The sequence below is a fragment of the Mus musculus genome, chromosome 7 (assembly GCF_000001635.26).
Source record: "Mus musculus strain C57BL/6J chromosome 7, GRCm38.p6 C57BL/6J".
Taxonomy (NCBI): domain Eukaryota; kingdom Metazoa; phylum Chordata; class Mammalia; order Rodentia; family Muridae; genus Mus; species Mus musculus.
In genome coordinates this window covers 104,532,748-104,555,058 of record NC_000073.6, presented here as the reverse complement: position 1 = coordinate 104,555,058, position 22,311 = coordinate 104,532,748, and the positions used below count along the sequence as shown (strand labels likewise).

At 39.3% G+C, this 22,311-nt stretch overlaps 1 protein-coding gene and 1 pseudogene across 2 annotated transcripts; one reads left to right on the top strand and one right to left on the bottom strand.

The window, feature by feature from the left end:
* Window positions 1–1,106: 1,106 nt before the first annotated feature.
* Window positions 1,107–2,175, bottom strand: Olfr651 (olfactory receptor 651). The gene has a single exon (NM_146813.2). It carries the CDS (start codon window positions 2,136–2,138, stop codon window positions 1,197–1,199), a length of 942 nt encoding a protein of 313 aa, NP_667024.1. The 5' UTR covers window positions 2,139–2,175; the 3' UTR covers window positions 1,107–1,196.
* A 17,522-nt stretch (window positions 2,176–19,697) lies between these two features.
* On the top strand, window positions 19,698–22,100 carry Trim30e-ps1 (tripartite motif-containing 30E, pseudogene 1; annotated as a pseudogene). The gene is made up of 3 exons (NR_033673.1): window positions 19,698–20,310; window positions 20,575–20,601; window positions 20,851–22,100. The product of NR_033673.1 is annotated as a tripartite motif-containing 30E, pseudogene 1 (transcript).
* Window positions 22,101–22,311: the final 211 nt, after the last annotated feature.

Below are 22,311 nucleotides of genomic sequence, written 5' to 3'. Positions count from 1 at the left end.
AAAAAAACCTTGAAATACTTACGGGGAGACAGACAGGAGGTTGGAGCATAGTCAAACTTGATGTCAAATCAAAGGTGAAAGTGCAACACACACACACACACACACACATGCACACACACACATGCACACACACCTCCACCAAAATGACTCATGAGAACTTCAAACTCAAATGTTCAGTTCAAATGCTGAGCTAATTTTGCTATAGGGCAGCATCAGAGAACAGAATACATCTGATCAGTTTCTGCTTTAAGATCCATGTTCTTGGTGATGCCATTTACCATAAAGGAAAACATTGCATTGCGGGTACACTTTGTATAAAGGGGGGTTCTAAAACTCCGGTGGGTTGACCTGTTTAGTATGTAGTACTTACATAAAGGCTGGTTCTGAGTTTCTAAACCAGTTTTTCAAAACTAAATTTTGAAGGGTTTATGAGTCATTTGTGTGTGTGATTCCACAATTATATTAGATAAAGTTTTCAGAGTTCAGAGTTACACAGACCCCTGTATGCATACTATGTCTATTAACATATACTGTAATCTTTGCCACTCTTTCTTCTCATCTGTAAACTAAATTAACTGGCATTACTCTTTCAGTTTTTTTTAGTTTTGATTAAATACAATACTAAAAAAACACAAATTGGGTCATAAAAATTTAATTTTTATTCAAGCTTGCAATTAAGAAAAATAGAAAGAAAAGAGGAATAACTCTATTTCATCCAGCAAATGTAAAGGGGGATAAAGAGAGATGGCTGTCTTTTTTACTCATTTTCTTTAAACAAGTAAAGGAAAAAGGAAGAAAATGGTGTGAAGAAGTATATGCAAACACTTTTCTAAATACAGCAGATAGGATTAGGATTGATCAGTACTTAGCAAGGAAAAGTACAGTACATTGCTTCTGATAAAGAACCTGTGAAACACAAGGATGCTGGGAAATGCCCGTCAGTCAAATATCTATCAGTAAATGATGCAAACCTCAGTTGAAGTGTTGCTCATTAGCACTGAGATCAACCAACTCTATCCACCAAAGTGTATGACAGTTCAACAAAAGAAGCCGTGATTTCCCCAGAGGGCTTGGAGATCTCTCCCCTTTTCTCTTCAGCTATGTTTTGTGCATGGTAGAATGACCACGTTTCAAATAAATGGTAATTAAAAGTTTCATCAGATCAACATTGCCTGAGTTTAGCTTTCAGCACACACTCATTGTGTCTTTCTCAAAGAGAAGAAAAGAAGGAATTTGTCCTGGATCTGCTTGGTCTTCACTCCATAAACAACTGGATTTAGAGCAGGAGGGATGGCCACATAGAAGTTGGCAAATAAGATGAGAACATTACGAGGAACACTGTGCCCAAAGCGATGAGCGAGGATGGAGAAGAAGGCAGGTGTGTAGAACATGAGAATGACACAGATATGGGAACCACATGTGCTCAAGGCCTTTTGGCGGGCACCCTGGGAAGAGAGTAGAAAAACTGCCCGGAGGATGAAGATGTAGGATACTGCAATCAGGATGACATCTGAGATTACAGTCATGAGCGGAACAGAAAACCCATACCAGATGTTGATAGAGATGTCTGCAGAGGAAAGCCTTGCAACACCTATATGCTCACAGTATGTGTGAGGAATGACACGGGTCTTGCAAAATGGCAACCGCCTCAGCAGGAAAACATCTGGCAGGATGACTGAGAAGCTCCTCACAATGATGCTCACCATAATCTTGACAATCACCTGCGGAGTCAGGATGGTGCTATACCTCAAGGGCAAACAGATAGCCACATAGCGATCAAAAGCCATGGCTAACAGGATAGCAGAGTCCACCACAAAGCTGAAGTGGAGGAAAAACATCTGAGTGAGACAACCAGAGAAGGTTATTTCTTGGGACCCAAACCAAAGGTTACTGAGCAGTTTGGGCACTGTGGCAGTGGACAAGATGAGGTCTGTGCTGGCCAGCATGGACAGGAATATAAACATGGGCTCGTGAAGGCTCTGCTCCACTGCAATCAGGTAGAGGAGAATGCAGTTGCCTACAATAGCCACAACATAGATGACACAAAAGGGAATCCCAATCCAGATGTGGAACTTTTCCAAACCAGGTATGCCAACAAGAGTGAAGGATGCTGGGTTGTAACAGCTTAGGTTATACATGGCCTCTGTGGTATCTGCTGGTTCTTGAGCCTGAGGACAAAGGTTCTTTCAGAATCTTTTATGTAAGGTAAATGTTCAACTCTGGGTGCAGAGGACTGGTGACAATTCAGAATTCCTGCTTGCAAGCACCTCCTATTTCTAAGATGGAAAAATACCTGTAGATTGCTTGCTCATTGCCCCTTCAATATGACAGTGGCTTCACTTTATTGCATGTGTTCATATATTAATAAACAATATATAAAAAGGAATTTGTGTAAGTCAGGAACTACATATGATTAAGACTCTAAAATGAGCACATTTTTAAAAGGGAGAAAGTGCCAAAGGCAAGAGGGAAAAGAAGTAGAGAAAGGAAAAGTAAAAAATAAAAATACAAGTGTTAAAAATACTATGCTGATAAGACAGAGTACTGCTTTTCCAGAAGACCTGAATCCTTTTCGCCACATAACTATAACAACTATAACTACTATAACTATAACTATAACTATAACTATAACTATAACTATAAAACTATAACTCCACATCCAGGGAATCTGAATTTCCCCTTGGCCTCCACAGGCATCTGCAATCATGTGTATGCACCCACATTCACACCCCACACATAGACACAGAATTTAAAATAAACCTAAGTTCAGGTGTTTTGTTTTGTTGTTTGGTTGGTTTTGTTATCGGGTTGTTTGTTTGTTTGGTTGGTTGGTTGTTTTGTGCTGTACTGGATGAAGCAGAGCTGTAAGGAAAGAGAATTGACTTTTGTAGGGTAAATTCTGTGTTCCAGACAATACATTTGATAAATAAACTGAAGCAATTGAGTGGCCAAAGGGGAAAGATAACAGAAGAATAATCGTGAGAGAGCAGATTTTCATTCTGGGTGGTGTGGGAGCTTCTGCTTCAGGGATTGAAATGGACTTTATTTAGTTTATAAGCTTTTGAGGATGCAAACATAAGAGCGTATGTTTTCCTGAGACACCTGGGAAGGGGAGAGCAATATTAACTCAACTGTAGGAGAAAGCTATGATCCCAAAAGATGCTTTTCAAAGAAGTGCTAAAGTTTGGGGCCTCAGGGTCAATGTCCTAAACGTTAAATAGTCTCTCCTCTCCATTATTTGCAGAGAAGACATTCACACTGCTGGTATGGAGGAAGCTTGCATCAACCCACCTCACCCCCCAAAAGATAAAAGATAAAGGAGTTTGTACAGGTAAAGTGCCTGCTGAGTCTCACTTCCTAGAGCAAAAGTAAAAAAAAATCACAGAGATTTGCGTCGAAGTCTTCTGTTTTGGTCTGCTTGGTGACTAGACCCTACCTTTGAGAATCTCTAGCTTTATACTCAATAGAGCTCACTTTTAGGGATGGCACTGGCATTGGAAAATACCTTTTGTATGCTAACTCAGTTTCTGTGATCTATTTTAAACAGTTCTTTTCAGGTGACAGGAAAAGATAATCAAGACTTTGAGGCCAAGAAGTCCCCTGTTGTTAGTATCTACAGATTGAAAGCCATCCATAGGTAAATGTTAGAGTTAGTGCTTATCCAAAAGCAATTAACCATAATAAAGTTACAAAGTCATTCAAAAGGCAGGAAAGTGACTTGATAAGCAATTCATAACAGGACCTATGGTGAGGATCTCTTGTTGTATGCTCAGAAAAAGAAAACCTAGGACTACCTAGGCTTTGTGGCATGTCTTCTCGGTCACCAGTCAGAGCTTTACATGAGTAAACTGCTCTTTCTTAATTTGTTATTAGCACCAGCCTTAACCAGTGAGCACATCACATCCACCTGAGAGAAATTCAGATGGCCACCAGCAAATGTGTGTTCTTGTGAATGTGTGTTCTGGGTCCCATCACATGACCTGGTGCAGAGTAAACTATCAAAAGCACAGAAGTTTTATAAATAATGCACAGCAGCAGATGCTCCATGATGCTCTCCCTAAGATGACAGCTGTGTCTTTGGCTGATGAGCAAGTAAACTCTGGAAGACCTATGATGTAAAAACATCTCATTAATGATGAAGTTTAAGTTCAGTCTATTACAGCACAGATTTGCTGTTAACCGCACCACGGTCCAAAAGAAGAGTCACAGGGCAAACATCTAAGAGGGAGAAAAATAACTATTCATCACTGAAACTATGAAGGAGGGTAGGGGTGGGGATTCAAAGAATCAGAACCATGGATTCTTGCGTTAGTCAAAACTTATTCTTATTTCTTTGACCAGAAAACCTCTACTGAAGTCCTGGATATTTTTCTGAGTACATTAGTTGCTCTGAACTTGAAATCAGTAGCTTCCTATTAAGCGGCCACTATCTTATCATAGCACCATTGTTATTGGGCCAGAGAGATGGCTCAGCAGGTAAAGGCACTTGCTGCTAAGCCTTTTGATGTGAATTAAATCCCTAGAATCCACACAATGGAAGAAACCTAACTCACACAAGCTGTTTTTTGACCTCCAAATGTACATTATGGCACAAATGCATATACATACATGTATTTCCACACACCCATGCACGTGTGTGCATGAACCCCCCACACACATAAACACACAAATAAAATAAATGTGATTTTAAATTTTTTTAGAAAGAATCGTCGATATCAAAAAAGATCTATTTCTCCCACAGACAAGACTTCTGAGCACAATCCCTTAGACACCAAGTGAGCTGGAAACTGTGTGGTTTAATAATATCACAGATGTGAGGAAAGAATTCCTTCTCACTAACTGATCCCAGTGACAACTTACCAGCCTGGACTCTCTTGGTTCACAGGAGTGATTGGAAGTGATTTTGGAAGAATTTGGTTACAGTTTCAAACGGGAAAGATGCTACTGAGAGGTAAATGAAAACATTTATGCACAACTAAATTCTCCAGCGGAAAGTAGGGTGGAGTGATCTTTCTCCATTCCTGTTCTCACACAAGGGATATGACTAACGATGTGTTGTTTCCCTTGGGGGGGGGTGTGTATTTTGCATGTCTTAATAACCTATACACGTTGTGTCCCTGGAAAGTTCATCCAGAGACAAGTCAGGCAGACTGTTGAGGCAGAATTCTTAGATGACGTAGAGTGTTACTATAGTTTTAGTATCCTTTAATCAGTTTACATAAACTTGTACCAACCCTATATGAATAACATTACCAGGTTCCAGAGTCTTGATACTGAAGAAGAAACTTTGTAATTTGGGTTTCAGTTAATCCTTTGCTTTTTCCAGCCCTTTTCACAGACAGTTCCTCAGTTTTCAAATACACACAAATCACAAATTCAATTGAGATAGTGATTGCATAGAAGAAACAATATACCAATAGGGAAATATTTGATAACTTTATCTTATGAAATACTTATACTATAAATTTTTAAAATGCATTTCATCATGAGTGGGATTCTTTTCCTACTGATTTACACAGTAACAGATTATAATCTCTTTATCTACTTAAAATTTTGGTCAGAAAACTGCATTGTTGAAATTTCACGAATGTGCTTTTTTCCCTGTCATGTCTAGGGGAAACCATTTAGAAGCAGATATACTGGAAGTGAGCCTCTTATACGTTACTCCTGTTTTTATATCAAAGTCAAATTGTTCTTTGATTCTCATCCTCTGCCTTTCTTTCCAGTATTTAACAAACCTTGTGATTGCACTCAAGAAGTTTGAATAAAATAAGATAGTCACCCCATTAGAGTGTACTAATTTGGTTTATATAATTATACTTGAAGTTCAGACCATTAAAAGTGATAGACAAATGAAAATAGATTTAAGGGTTGGTGAGATGGCTCAGCGGGTAAGAACACTGATTGTTCTTCCTAAGGTGCTGAGTTCAAATCGCAACAACCACATGGTGGTTCACAACCACCTGTAATGAGATATGACGCCCTCTTCTGGTGTGTCTGAAGACAGCAACAGTGTACTTAATAATAACAAATAAATCTTTGGCCAGGCAGTGGTGGTGTATGCCTTTAATCCCAGCACTTGGGAGGCAGAGGCAGGTGGATTTCTGAGTTCGAGGCCAGCCGGGTCTACAGAGTGAATTCCAGGACAGCCAGGGCTTCACAGAGAAACCCTATCTCAAAAAACAAGAAAGAAAGAAAGAAAGAAAGAAAGAAAGAAAGAAAGAAAGAAAGAAAGAAAGAAAGAAAGAAAGAAAGAAAGAAAGAAAGGAAGGAAGGAAGGAAGGGAGAGAGAGGGAGAGAGAGGGAGAGAGAGGGAGAGAGAGAGAGAAAGAAAGGAAGAGAGAGAGAGAGAGAGAGAGAGAGAAAGGAAGGAAGGAAGAAAGAAAGAAAGAAAGAAAGGAAGGAAGGAAGGAAGGAAGGAAGGAAGGAAGGAAGGAAGGAAGGAAGGAAGGAAGGAAGGAAGGAAGGAAGGAAGGAAGAAAGAAATCTTTGGGCCAGAGCAAACAGAGACTGAGTGAGTGGGGCCAACCAGAGTGAGCGGAATTGACTAGAGCAAACAGAGGTCCTAAAATTCAATTCCCAACAACCACATGAAGGTTCACAACCATCTGAACAGCTATAGTATACTCATATACATAAAATAAATAAATAAATCTTTAAAAAAAGAAAGAAAATATATTTAAATTTTTCTTTAAATATGTATCTGATGGAGGATGGATATGCAAAATCTATTTTAAAATCCTCAATTCAATGATTTGAGTTACGCAAGGTAGCCTAGAGAAAAATGAGAAACAACTTGAACATTCATGAAGAAAATATTATAGTCAATATGTGCATGTCAAGGGTCCTGTTACAAATTCAACCATATATAAATAAGTCTTGATTTAAAAGCTATATATACCTCTAAAATGCAATACTGAAATGACTTAAAATTCAAGTCTTGTCACGAATGTTAAGGACAGAAAACATGATGGAAGAGGAGATGGAAAGTATGTAAAAGCTGGAGAAAGTGGTGGAATGTTAAGGGAGTAGTGGTTTGAATATGTTTGGCCCATGGGAGTGTTACTGATAGAAGATGTGGCCTTGTGTGAGGAAGTGTGGTACTGGGGGGGGAGGGACTTTGGTGGTATCCTGCTATGCTCATGCCTCACTCATTGCAGAGGAGACCCTTCTCCTAGCTGCCTGAAGAAAGGAGTCTTCTCTTGGCTGCCTTCAGATCAAGATGCAGAATACTCAGTCCTCCTTCAGGACCATGTCTATTTGGACATGCCTGGATGCTGCCATGCTTCCTGCCATGATGATAATGAACTGAACCTCTGAAACTGTAAGCCAGCCCCAATAAATATTGCTCCTTGTAAGAGTTGCCTTGATCATGGTGTCTCTTCACAGCAATGGAAATCCTAAGTCAAGAGTATGATATGGTCATGGCTACTGAAGAACACTTTATTCTGTGAACTTTCTGTTCTGTTCTGTTCTGTTCTGTTCTGTTCTGTTCTGTTCTGTTCAGTTCTGTTCTGTTCTGTTTGGGGACACTCATGAACTGTCAACACCAGTGATTACGTACATGGGACTGAACCTATCAACATTCAGTCATAGAGGTGGGAAGAGTCCACAGGCTCATCAATTCCTGAGAATTTGTAGGCATTGCCTTGTTAGTTGCTAGGGAAGTGAAATAAATTTTTCAGTGGTGTAGATGCTGATGAGGATCCTGTAAGAAACCCTAACCTGTGAAAATAAAAGGAGACTAGAAATCAACAGGAAGCAAGCAGGGATGTGAAAGGGAAATGGAGAGAGGGCGCACAGTCAAAATACATTTTAGATATATATATAGAAAATATAATATTATCTATAATTATATATAATTAATATATTCTGTAACAAAGGATTTCAACCTTTAGGCAAATTCTCAAGAAAAATAATATATTTACAAGAAGAGTTATACATGTATGTTTATAATATATCTTTTTTGATAATATCTAAAATGTCAAGACTCTCTAATTTATCATAGAATCATAAATAAACTCATTGCATATAGTCATACAAAGGAATACTAATCAATAATAAAATGGAACAATTCATCAATACATATAAGATTATGTAATATATGAATAAAGAACAAAAGTACTAAGTTAGTTGAAAGAAGCCTTACAAAATGGAGTTTATATGGTTGGACTCTTCTTTTTTATTGAAAACAGATTTTTCATACAATATATTCTAGTTATTGTTTCCCCTCCAGTAACTACTCCCAGTTCCTCTCCACCTACCCTTTCATACATCACATTTCTGTCTCTTGTTAGAAAACAAGTAAACATCTAAGGAATAATAATAAAATAAAACAAACTAAAACCAATTAGAATAGGACAAAGGAAACAGAAAGAAAAGGGCCAAAGAAAAGGCACAAGAAACATATATATACACAGAGACATATATGTTCACACTCACAGGAATACCATAAAGACATAAACTAAAACCCATAATATACACAAAGATCATACAGTATAGATATATTGATTTTATTCCAGAGATACAAGATTGGCTCAACATAAATAAATGGAATCTAGTGCATAAATAGACTGAGAACATAAACCATGTAAGCCTCCATTGATTCAAAAAGGCCTTTGACAAAATTTAACACCCCTTTTTGAAAGAAAAAAAACCTTAAATAAACTAGGAATTGAAAGACTATCCCGCCATGTAATAAAGGCTATATATGATAGCAAACATTGTATTCAATATCCTAAAATTGAAAGCATTTCCTCTAAAATTAAAAATGAGTTTCCTAGCTCATTGGCTCTTCCAGCCTAGGCAGCAGTAGGAAGGACTCTGTATTAGGATGAGTCCCTGAGACATCCCAGCAGAGTCACCAGCTACCCTAGTAGGCATCAGTCTGTGTCACAGTTTATGTAGTAAGATAAAGTAGAAATATTAAAAGTAGTCTACAATTTGAAACCTGAAATTATGACCATCAGGTAAGTTTTATTGCTTTTACTTAGCTTACTAATAAGAAATTAAAACCCCACAGAAATTATTAGTTTGATAATTGGTGGTATCTTCATTATACATAATTCTATTTTATTTTTTATATGTTCAGATGTTTTTATTTGCATGTACAAATAAGTTTGCCTGCATATACAAGTAATATCCTTGATCATATTCATAATAGCTATTAGTGCTTCAGCTATATTGCGTTTCTCAGTACCTACTATAATAGGACTATTGGGCTCCTGTGGAGATTAATTGTATTTCTATACTGGTGTCTGGGTTACTGAGTTTGGAATTATTGTAATTCTAGACGCTGATATATGGTCTTGTCTTTGTGGAGTGGGTGTTTTGTTCCTTTGTTTCTGTTACCCTCTCTCAATCTTAGGAGCGTGTGGTGACTATAGGTTGCCAGGTAGTGAGTGCTTCTGAGGTGTGGCCGCTGGAGTTTCCAGATAGAATATGTTTCTTGATACTGGGAGCTGGCAGGAAGGGGTGGAGGTGGACTAGAGGGAGGGAGTGGGAACATCTAAGAAGGTCCCCAAGAGGAAGAAAAGCGGGGTTTGCCACAAGGAACTTTTGAGTCCCTGGGGAATGAGGGCAGGGAGGCAGGGCAGGTTTCATGTATGTAGTCTGCTATAGGTCTGGGGATGAGATTGCGAAACTGGACTTGGAGAGGAGGAAAAAGAACGAAGACTGCTTACTTCATTCCCAGTCTTCCTGGCCAGCTAGTTCCCAGATAAAGAGTGACTCTGAACTCCAGCCCCGGGCTACCTTGCCAGCGGAGTTGCCCGACACCCGCAAGGGCCCACACAGGATTCCCCACGGGATCCTAAGACCTCTGGTGAGTGGAACACAGTACCTGCCCCAATCCAATTGCGCGGAACCTGAGACTGCGGTAAATAGGGAAGTAGACTGCCCGGGCCTGACCTGGGGCACAAGCCACTTCCGCTCCACTCGAGCCCCGGGCTACCTTGCCAGCGGAGTCGCCTGACACCCGCAAGGGCCCACGCAGGATTCCACAAGGGATCCTAAGACCTCTCATGAGTGGAACACAACTTCTGCCAGGAGTCGGGTTCGAACACCAGATATCTGTGTACCTTCCCTGCAAGAAGAGAGCTTGCCTACAGAGAATACTCTGCCCACTGAAACTAAGGAGAATGCTACCCTCCCAGGTCTGCTTATAGAGGCTAACAGAGTCACCTGAAGAACAAGCTCTTAACAGAGACAACTATAACAGCTAGCTTCAGAGATTACCAGATGGCGAAAGGCAAACATAAGAATCCTACTAACAGAAATCAAGACCACTCACCATCATCATAACTCAGCACTCCCACCCCACCTAGTCCTGGGCACCCCAACACAACCAAAATTTTAGACCCAGATTTAAAAATATTTCTCATGATGATGATAGAGGACATCAAGAAGGACTTTCATAAGTCACTTAAAGAATTACAGGAGAGCACTGCTAAAGAGTTACAGGCCCTTAAAGAAAAGCAGGAAAACACAACCAAACAGGTAGAAGTCCTTAAAGAAAAACAGGAAAACACATCCAAACAGGTGATGGAAATGAACAAAACCATACTAGAACTAAAAAGGGAAGTAGACACAATTAAGAAAACCCAAAGCGAGGCAACGCTGGAGAGAGAAACCATAGGAAAGATAACTGGAACCATAGATGCGAGCATCAGCAACAGAATACAAGAAATGGAAGAGAGAATCTCAGGTGCAGAAGATTCCATAGAGAACATCGACACAACAGTCAAAGAAAATACAAAATGCAAAAGGATCCTAACTCAAAACATCCAGGAAATCCAGGACACAATGAGAAGACCAAACCTACGGATAATAGGAATTGATGAGAATGAAGCTTTTCAATTTAAAGGACCAGCTAATATCTTCAACAAAATAATAGAAGAAAACTTCCCAAACATAAAGAAAGAGATGCCCATGATCGTACAAGAAGCCTACAGAACTCCAAATAGACTGGACCAGAAAAGAAATTCCTCCCGACACATAATAATCAGAACAACAAATGCACTAAATAAAGATAGAATATTAAAAGCAGTAAGGGAGAAAGGTCAAGTAACATATAAAGGAAGGCCTATCAGAATTACACCAGACTTTTCACCAGAGACTATGAAAGCCAGAAGAGCCTGGACAGATGTTATACAGACACTAAGAGAACACAAATTCCAGCCCAGGCTACTATACCCAGCCAAACTCTCAATTACCATAGATGGAGAAACCAAAAGTATTCCACGACAAAACCAAATTCACACAATATCTTTCCACGAATCCAGCCCTTCAAAGGATAATAACAGAAAAGAAGCAATACAAGGACGGAAATCACGCCCTAGAACAAGCAAGAAAGTAATACCTCAACAAACCAAAAAGAAGACAGTCACAAGAACAGAATGCCAACTCTAATAACAAAAATAAAAGGAAGCAACAATTACTTTTCCTTAATATCTCTTAATATCAATGGACTCAATTCCCCAATAAAAAGACATAGACTAACAGACTGGCTACACAAACAGGACCCAACATTCTGCTGCTTACAGGAAACCCATCTCAGGGAAAAAGACAGACACTACTTCAGAGTGAAAGGCTGGAAAACAATTTTCCAAGCAAATGGTCTGAAGAAACAAGCTGGAGTAGCCATTCTAATATCGGATAAAATCGACTTCCAACCCAAAGTTATCAAAAAAGACAAGGAGGGACACTTCATACTCATCAAATTTAAAATCCTCCAAGAGGAACTCTCAATTCTGAATATCTACGCTTCAAATGCAAGGGCAGCCACATTTATGAAAGACACTGTAGTAAAGCTCAAAGCACACATTGCACCTCACACAATAATAGTGGGAGACTTCAACACACCACTTTCATCAATAGACAGATCATGGAAACAGAATCTAAACAGGGACACAGTGAAACTAACAGAAGTTATGAAACAAATGGACATGAACAGATATCTACAGAACATTTTATCCTAAAGCAAAAGGATATACCTTCTTCTCAGCACCTCACGGGACCTTCTCCAAAATTGACCATATAATTGGTCACAAAACAGGCCTCAACAGATACAAAAATATTGAAATTGTTCCATATATCCTATCAGACCACCATGGCCTAAGACTGATCTTCAATAACAACATAAATAATGGAAAGCCAACATTCACGTGGAAGCTGAACAACACTCTTCTCAATGATAACTTGGTCAAGGAAGGAATAAAGAAAGAAATTAAAGACTTTTTAGAGTTTAATGAAAATGAAGCCACAACATACCCAAACCTATGGGACACAATGAAAGCATTTCTAAGAGGGAAACTCATAGCTCTGAGTGCCTCCAAGAAGAAATGGGAGAGAGCTCATACTAGCAGCTTGACAACACATCTAAAAGCTCTAGAAAAAAAGGAAGCAAATTCACCCAAGAGGAGTAGACGGCAGGAAATAATCAAACTCAGGGGTGAAATCAACCAAGTGAAACAAGAAGAACTATTCAAAGAATTAACCAAACAAGGAGTTGGTTCTTTGAGAAAATCAACAAGATAGATAAACCCTTAGCTAGACTCACTAGAGGGCACAGGGAAAAAATCCTAATTAACAAAATCAGAAATGAAAAGGGAGACATAACAACAGATCCTGAAGAAATCCAAAACACCATCAGATCCTTCTACAAAAGGCTATACTCAACAAAACTGGAAAACCTGGACGAAATGGACAAATTTCTGGACAGATACCAGGTACCAAAGTTGAATCAGGATCAAGTTGACCATCTAAACAGTCCCATATCCCCAAAAGAAATAGAAGCAGTTATTAATAGTCTCCCAGCCAAAAAAAGCCCAGGACCAGACGGGTTTAGTGAAGAGTTCTATCAGACCTTCAAAGAAGATCTAATTCCAGTTCTGCACAAACTATTTCACAAAATAGAAGTAGAAGGTACAATACCCAACTCATTTTATGAAGCCACTATTACTCTGGTACCTAAACCACAGAAAGATCCAACAAAGATAGAGAACTTCAGACCAATTTCTCTTATGAATATCGATGCAAAAATCCTCAATAAAACTCTCGCTAACCGAATCCAAGAACACATTAAAGCAATCATCCATCCTGACCAAGTAGGTTTTAATCCAGGGATGCAGGGATGGTTTAATATACGAAAATCCATCAATGTAATCCATTAATTAAACAAACTCAAAGACAAAAACCACATGATCATCTCGTTAGATGCAGAAAAAGCATTTGACAAGATCCAACACCCATTCATGATAAAAGTTTTGGATAGATCAGGAATTCAAGGCCCATACCTAAACATGATAAAAGCAATCTACAGCAAACCAGTAGCCAACATCAAAGTAAATGGAGAGAAGCTGGAAGCAATCCCACTAAAATCAGGGACTAGACAAGGCTGCCCACTTTCCCCCTACCTTTTCAACATAGTACTTGAAGTATTAGCCAGAGCAATTCGACAACAAAAGGAGATCAAGGGGATACAAATTGGAAAAGAGGAAGTCAAAATATCACATTTTGCACATGATATGATAGTATATATAAGTGACCCTAAGAATTCCACCAGAGAACTCCTAAACCTGATAAACAGCTTCGGTGAAGTAGCTGGATATAAAATAAACTCAAACAAGTCAATGGCCTTTCTCTACACAAAGAATAAACAGGCTGAGAAAGAAATTAGGGAAACAACACCCTTCTCAATAGTCACAAATAATATAAAATATCTGGGCATGACTCTAAATAAGGAGGTGAAAGATCTGTATGATAAAAACTTCAAGTCTCTGAAGAAAGAAATTAAAGAAGATCTCAGAAGATGGAAAGATCTCCCATGCTCATGGATTGGCAGGATCAACATTGTAAAAATGGCTATCTTGCCAAAAGCAATCTACAGATTCAATGCAATCCCCATCAAAATTCCAACTCAATTCTTCAACGAATTAGAAGGAGCAATTTGCAAATTCATCTGGAATAACAAAAAACCTAGGATGGCAAAAACTCTTCTCAAGGATAAAAGAACCTCTGGTGGAATCACCATGCCTGACCTAAAGCTTTACTACAGAGCAATTGTGATAAAAACTGCATGGTACTGGTATAGAGACAGACAAGAAGACCAATGGAATAGAATTGAAGACCCAGAAATGAACCCACACACCTATGGTCACTTGATCTTCGACAAGGGAGCTAAAACCATCCAGTGGAAGAAAGACAGCATTTTCAACAATTGGTGCTGGCACAACTGGTTGTTATCGTGTAGAAGAATGCAAACCGATCCATACTTATCTCCTTGTACTAAGGTCAAATCTAAGTGGATCAAGGAACTTCACATAAAACCAGAGACACTGAAACTTATAGAGGAGAAAGTGGGGAAAAGCCTTGAAGATATGGGCACAGGGGAAAAATTCCTGAACAGAACAGTAATGGCTTGTGCTGTAAGATCAAGAATTGACAAATGGGTCCTAATGAAACTCCAAAGTTTCTGCAAGGCAAAAGACACTGTTAATAAGACAAAAAGACCACCAACAGATTGGGAAAGGATCTTTATCTATCCTAAATCAGATAGGGGACTAATATCCAACATATATAAAGAACTCAAGAAGGTGGACTTCAGAAAATCAAACAACCCCATTAAAAAATGGGGCTCAGAACTGAACAAAGAATTCTCACCTGATAAATACCGAATGGCAGAGAAGCACCTGAAAAAATGTTCAACATTCCTTAATCATCAGGGAAATGCAAATCAAAACAAACCTGAGATTCCACCTCACACCAGTCAGAATGGCTAAGATCAAAAATTCAGGTGACAGCAGATTCTGGTGTGGATGTGGAGAAAGAGGAACACTCCTCCATTGTTGGTGGGATTGCAGGCTTGTACAACCACTCTGGAAATCAGTCTGGCGGTTCCTCAGAAAATTGGACATAGTACTACCGGAGGATCCAGCAATACCTCTCCTGGGCATATATCCAGAAGATGTCCCAACCGGTAAGAAGGACACATGCTCCACTATGTTCATAGCAGCCTTATTTATAATAGCCAGAAGCTGGAAAGAACCCAGATGCCCCTCAACAGAGGAATGGATACAGAAAATGTGGTACATCTACACAATGGACTACTCAGCTATTAAAAAGAATGAATTTATGAAATTCCTAGCCAAATGGATGGACCTGGAGGGCATCATTCTGAGTGAGGTAACACATTCACAAAGGAACTCACACAATATGTACTCACTGATAAGTGGATATTAGCCCAAAACCTAGGATACCCAAGATATAAGATACAATTTCCTAAATACATGAAACTCAAGAAAAATAAAGACTGAAGTGTGGACACTATGCCCCTCCTTAGAAGTGGGAACAAAACACCCATGGAAGGAGTTACAGAGACAAATTTTGGAGCTGAGATGAAAGGATGGACCATGTAGAGACTGCCATATCCAGGGATCCACCCCATAATCAGCATCCAAACGCTGACACCATTGCATACACTAGCAAGATTTTATCGAAAGGACCCAGATGTAGCTGTCTCTTGTGAGACTATGCCGGGGCCTAGCAAACACAGAAGTGGATGCTCACAGTCAGCTAATGGATGGATCACAGGGCTCCCAATGGAGAAGCTAGAGAAAGAACCCAAGGAGCTAAAGGGATCTGCAACCCTATAGGTGGAACAACATTATGAACTAATCAGTACCCCGGAGCTCTTGACTCTAGCTGCATATGTATCAAAAGATGGCCTACACCATGCCTGACCTAAAGCTTTACTACAGAGCAATTGTGATATAAACTGCATGGTACTGGTATAGAGACAGACAAGTAGACCAATGGAATAGAATTGAAGACCCAGAAATGAACCCACACACCTATGGTCACTTGATCTTTGACAAGGGAGCTAAAACTATCCAGTGGAAGAAAGACAGCATTTTCAACAATTGGTGCTGGCACAACTGGTTGTTATCGTGTAGAAGAATGCAAACCGATCCATACTTATCTCCTTGTACTAAGGTCAAATCTAAGTGGATCAAGGAACTTCACATAAAACCAGAGACACTGAAACTTATAGAGGAGAAAGTGGGGAAAAGCCTTGAAGATATCGGCACAGGGGAAAAATTCCTGAACAGAACAGTAATGGCTTGTGCTGTAAGATCAAGAATTGACAAATGGGACCTAATGAAACTCCAAAGTTTCTGCAAGGCAAAAGACACTGTTAATAAGACAAAAAGACCACCAACAGATTGGGAAAGGATCTTTACCTATCCCAAATCAGATAGGGGACTAATATCCAACATATATAAAGAACTCAAGAAGGTGGACTTCAGAAAATCAAATAACCCCATTAAAAAATGGGGCTCAGAACTGAACAAAGAATTCTCACCTAATAAATACCGAATGGCAGAGAAACACCTGAAAAAATGTTCAACATCCTTAATCATCAGGGAAATGCAAATCAAAACAAACCTGAGATTCCACCTCATACCAGTCAGAATGGCTAAGATCAAAAATTCAGGTGACAGCAGATGCTGGCGTGGATGTGGAGAAAGAGGAACACTCCTCCATTGTTGGTGGGATTGCAGGCTTGTACAACCACTCTGGAAATCAGTCTGGCGGTTCCTCAGAAAATTGGATATAGTACTACCGGAGGATCCAGCAATACCTCTCCTGGGCATATATCCAGAAGATGTCCCAACCAGTAAGAAGGACACATGCTCCACTATGTTCATAGCAGCCTTATTTATAATAGCCAGAAGCTGGAAAGAACCCAGATGCCCCTCAACAGAGGAATGGATACAGAAAATGTGGTACATCTACACAATGGACTACTCAGCTATTAAAAAGAATGAATTTATGAAATTCCTAGCCAAATGGATGGACCTGGAGGGCATCATCCTGAGTGAGGTAACACATTCACAAAGAAACTCACACAATATGTACTCACTGATAAGTGGATATTAGCCCAAAACCTAGGATACCCAAGATATAAGATACAATTTCCTAAACACATGAAACTCAAGAAGAATGAAGACTGAAGTGTGGACACTATGCCCCTCCTTAGAATTGGAAACAAAACACCCATGGAAGGAGTTACAGAGATAAAGTTTGGAGCTGAGATAAAAGGATGGACCATGTAGAGACTGCCATATCCAGGGATCCACCCCATAATCAGCATCCAAACGCTGACACCATTGCATACACTAGCAAGATTTTATCGAAAGGACCCAGATGTAGCTGTCTCTTGTGAGACTATGCCGTGGCCTAGCAAACATAGAAGTGGATGCTCACAGTCAGCTAATGGATGCATCACAGGGCTCCCAATGGAGGAGCTAGAGAAAGTAGCCAAGGAGCTAAAGGGATCTGCAACCCTATAGGTGGAACAACATTATGAACTAACCAGTACCCTGGAGCTCTTGACTCTAGCTGCATATATATCAAAAGATGGCCTAGTCGGCCATCACTGGAAAGAGAGGCCCATTGGACACGCAAACTTCATATGCCCCAGTACAGGGGAACGCCAGGGCCAAAAAGGGGGAGTGGGTGGGCAGGGGAGTGGGGGTGGGTGGGTATGGGGGACTTTTGGTATAGCATTGGAAATGTAAATGAGCTAAATACCTAATAAAAAATGGGAAAAAAAAAGAAAGGCCTAGTCGGCCATCACTGGAAAGAGAGGCCCATTGGACACGCATACTTTATATGCCCCAGTACAGGGGAACGCCAGGGCCAAAAAGGGGGAGTGGGTGGGTAGGGGAGTGGGGGTGGGTGGGTATGGGGGACTTTTGGTATAGCATTGGAAATGTAAATGAGCTAAATACCTAATAAAAATGGAAAAAACAGAAAAGGAATAACCATTTTAAATTTCAAAAAAAAAGAAAACATTGAATAAATAATGCTTATATATTGTATATGTATATAATAGTATATCTAAAGTCTAAATATAGAGTTTATTTTTAGAAGTTTTGAACAGTGAAGAAGAATTCCTTTAATAACATTAAATAAAGATTCAAGAAAAAAAAGTGCCTATTTGATATTGGATAGCAGAAAAGGGAGATTTACTCATGGGGGCCACATTTTGAAAAGAGAGGAAGAGATTCAAAAATCCCTCTGTGCATCTTCAGGTTCCTCAAGTGAGATCAAAGTTTAAATAAAGAGCCAAGAATATGCACATATGTGTAGTCCAAGTCAAGGGGTGGTCCCATCGTTCTCCCATCATGATCTGTGTCACAGTGTCACTCTTTAAGGTGGTCAGCCAACTCATTACTTTTTTGAAATACTTTGTGGAGAACAGCTCTTCCTCTGGATAAAGCTGTTTTCATTCTCTGAATATGAGATCCTGGAGAAATTCCCATTTCTTTGGAATCTTTCTTTCACCATTTGATAGTCAAGTTGAGAGACATGAATATCTCTTTAGATCAACTTTTTTCCTGCCAGGACAATTCAGAAAGAAAAGAAAAACAGAAGGGGGAGGGATGGTTAAATGATTAAAAGAATCTGGAATTCAGCTTCTCACATATATGAGTTTCCAGTTAGATAATGGATACATAACATGTAGCATAAGAAAGGTCACATGTTCATTTGTTTAACAGTATGCCCATAAAAACCTATGTAAACTCTCAAAGTACTGTTTCTTTATCTTTGGTTTCCAGTGGCTGGTAGCATAAGACTGAAAGAGTCTATTAATTTACATATAAGCCAAATAAAAGACCATGCCCTATATTTATATCGTGTCTTGGGGAACTGCAGGTGACTGATTTAATTCTCTTTTGACTTTGTCTCTTCAGCCAATAGGAGTATAACCAGGATTTGCAAGATCATGAAGAACATGTTATTAACTGTGTTTTTTCCCTTCTCCCTAGGGTGTAAATTGTGTCCTGAGAAGGTATGTCTGGGCTGATAGGGAAGAATAGCCCTTTGTGTGGTGAGAATTATTTGATATTCAACTAGAATAAATATCTCTGGGGTTTTGCAAAATTAACACATAATGCTATTCTGAAGTTCTAGGAAGAGGAAAGAGGAGGAGGGGAAAGGCAGGGTCTGGACATTTTGTAACTATTGAGAACAGATTAGGTTCTCTATAAGGGGACTGGGTCATGGAAATGTATTGACGAAGTCAGTAGTGAGATGAAGCAAATGGGCCTACAGATGCTTTTGGACTCCTCGTGAATGCATCATTCTGTCCATACTGTGTGTTTGTATCCAGCTCTGGATCTGCAGGTGACAAGTACAAATAGATAGTGTATATCCTCTGTGTCTGCAATGTTCATAAAGTTGTATAGTGGAAAACTTTCTGAGTATTTTGTGTATTTTTCCTGGGAATAGAGGAGATCCAGATTTCCTTTGTGGTTGTATTTAGATTTCTTTTTAAAGAGACTTGACTCTGTGGGCACAATATTTTGGCAGTGAAACAATGGCTGCAGGTGGACTGCATACATCACAAAACTGTGAGAAGTCTTGCCCTTGTATGTAAAGTGTCACATCCTAGCTGTCAGCATCAGGGTCCATCCTAACACGTGGAACTTATATCAGACTAAGTGTGGTTACTGTCTCCTTTTCCAAATTTTGTCATCTTAACAAAAGAATGTGAACAAGCAGATGACAGTTGACAGTGTCCTCATTGACAAAATGTTTGAAGTCTAAGACTTTCTTCAAAGGATTTCTCACACTCTACGATTATTATAACCAAGTTTTTGAAAACCCATCTTCCTTTGTTCCATTTCTTTTTTTTTCTTTTCTTTTTTCCATGTTTCCATTTACTCATTTATGTTTTTTATTTTTTCAAACAGGATTTTTTTTTTTATAGCTCTGACTTTTTTGGAACTCACTGATCATCCTGGTCTGCCTTCTAAGAACATGTGACACCATTCCCATACCACACATTATTTTTCTGTTATTTCACTTTGATTTTTTTTTCAGTTTAACTTTTTTAATTCACTAATTCATATTTAAAAGAGTTCTCAGAGAGGAGGAGGGAAAGTGGAAGAAATGCGTTGTTTGAGTATGAAGTTAAGGCACTATGTTTTTGAGAATAAGGCTTTCCCAACATTACACAGCAAGTAAGTGGGCAGGGTCATAATTATAGCCCATATCTCTACAGGTAATAGTTTATATTCCCTCTTCATTCTCAGAATTCTCAGGATAGTTCAAGGACATCTATGGTTAGAATGGCAGGGAGTCAGTGTTGGTCAAAAGGCAAAAGTTAGAGATGTGGCAGTCATTTTTTTATCCCAAGGAGTCAGACCTTGAGACTGAAACAGCCCAAAATGGTCCTCCCAAAAAGAAGAAGAATGTTCCAAGCTCCAGATCTGAAAAGCATGCTGCAAGTGTATCAAGGTGAGGGCAGCAAAATTCTGTAACTCCATGTATGATTCTAGGTGTGTTAAACTGCATAAAGAAGCAAGTAAGGTTTCTGAATATGGGTAGAGGGACAGAGAACAGATATTGTGTCCCTGTGACATCATTGTATATGGTTGGAAATCATCACTCATCCCATACTATATCACAGTTTCCAAACCTTCGCCACATATGGACAAGGGATGGGCTTTAATGGGTTGAATCTTTCACTGTATTTACTGCTGTGAACTTATATCATTTCAGGGCTCATGGATTTCCAGAAACACTGGGGTAAGGAAAAACCACAGCACCATAAACCCCACTCCTCTCGATATATTGCAGAGCTTATTTCTCTGTTAAGTCTCAGGTTTAATGTTGCTTCTCCCACTATGCACAGAAATTTGCCTCTGCTTGACTTTAAACAAGGCTTCTCCGTGTTTCCTTGCTCTTTCTCCTTATGCTTCTGTTGCTTAAGTTACAAATAAGGCTGTACCTTGTATTTCATTTGACTCAAAACATATATGTCTCATTTTTCTGCAGTTCATGTGACTCTACAAGAAAACAACCAGGAAAGCATTGAAACAAAAGACAAATAGGACATATGAGTAACTATAGGAAGAATATTCAAATTTCTGAGACCTACCATTTGAGTGTACTGGGATACCCAGCTATTTCCTCAGGGAAGCATTACTGGGAAGTTGACGTGTCTAGAAGTGATGCCTGGCTCCTCGGATTAAATGATGGAAAGTGTGCTCAGCCTCAATTTCATTCAATGAATGAAATAAGCTTCAAAATGCAACATAATTCTAATGATAAACAAAATCATCAGCCTAATGTAATGTATCAGCCTAAATATGGCTACTGGGTTATAGGGATGAGGTATAAGGTTGTATACAAGGCCTTTGATGAGTGTTCTATCACCCACGATTCCAGTGTCTTAGCCCTCTCTCTGTCTGGTCGTCCCAGTCTCGGCGGAGTTTTCCTGGATCAGGAAGCTTGCACTCTCTCATTTTATGATGTTTCTAACTGTGGAGCTCTCATCTACAGGTTCTATGACCCTTTCTTCCCTCCTATACTCTATCCATATTTTAATCCTATGAATTGTACAGGTCCTATGATTATATGCGGGCCACCCTCCTAAACCCTCACCTATATCTATACAGTGCCCCCCATGTCTGTTCTATCTTATGTGCCACAGCACACTTGCATCATTCTAACTTTTTTTTTCCTTGGGCCCTTTATTTTAACAACCTTCATTTCTAACCACAATCCACTGTGGATTCATTTCCTTGATCCAGTTGCTTGTCTGCTCACAAGATGATTACTGTTTTTTGTCATTTCCCATATTCCCAAAGAAAATGGGTGTTCCCTCGTGAAGTGAAATTGAGCCTCTGCTAACACCATCTCTGTAGGAAAACAGTCAAAAGAATGACTCATGGTGAGCAATGTCTTAGGGACCTGTAAGAGAAGCTCCAGAATAAAAGAAAGGGCCTTTAATCTCAGGGACATTTTGTTCCCTGGATTGCTTTGGATGTGATTTTGTGCGTCCTGCAAAAAGAACATCTGCGTTCAATTTGTAAGATATGTTTATTTTTGTTGGATGTCAGAACATAGCTTTAGAATCCATTCCTGTGTAAGGATATACTGAAAGCCAGCCTCAATGTACACTGGTTCTGAATATGGGCTTATGCCTTCATTTCATGATTTCTGAGATATATTCTGTAGTATAGTGCCAGACAATTGTGCTTATATGGTCTCTCTTTAGACATCTGTAATAAATGTTTGCTCTGTGAATATTTAGTATGTTCTTAATGGTATCTATTTATATGTTTCTCTGAACTCAAACAACCTTCCTGCATGCTTTTGTACATTCATATATAAAAGCACATTGAAACTGAAGTAAAGTTTTCTGTAGTATCAGGCTGTAGTCCCCCAATTCTTTAACATTTGCAAACCCCAGGTCTTATAGACAGAACTACGTAAATCCACAATGGTAGACAA

Bases quoted from the DNA above. Each gene is read 5' to 3' on its own strand.
- Olfr651 (NM_146813.2), bottom strand. From the start codon at position 2,138: ATGTATAACCTAAGCTGTTACAACCCAGCATCCTTCACTCTTGTTGGC.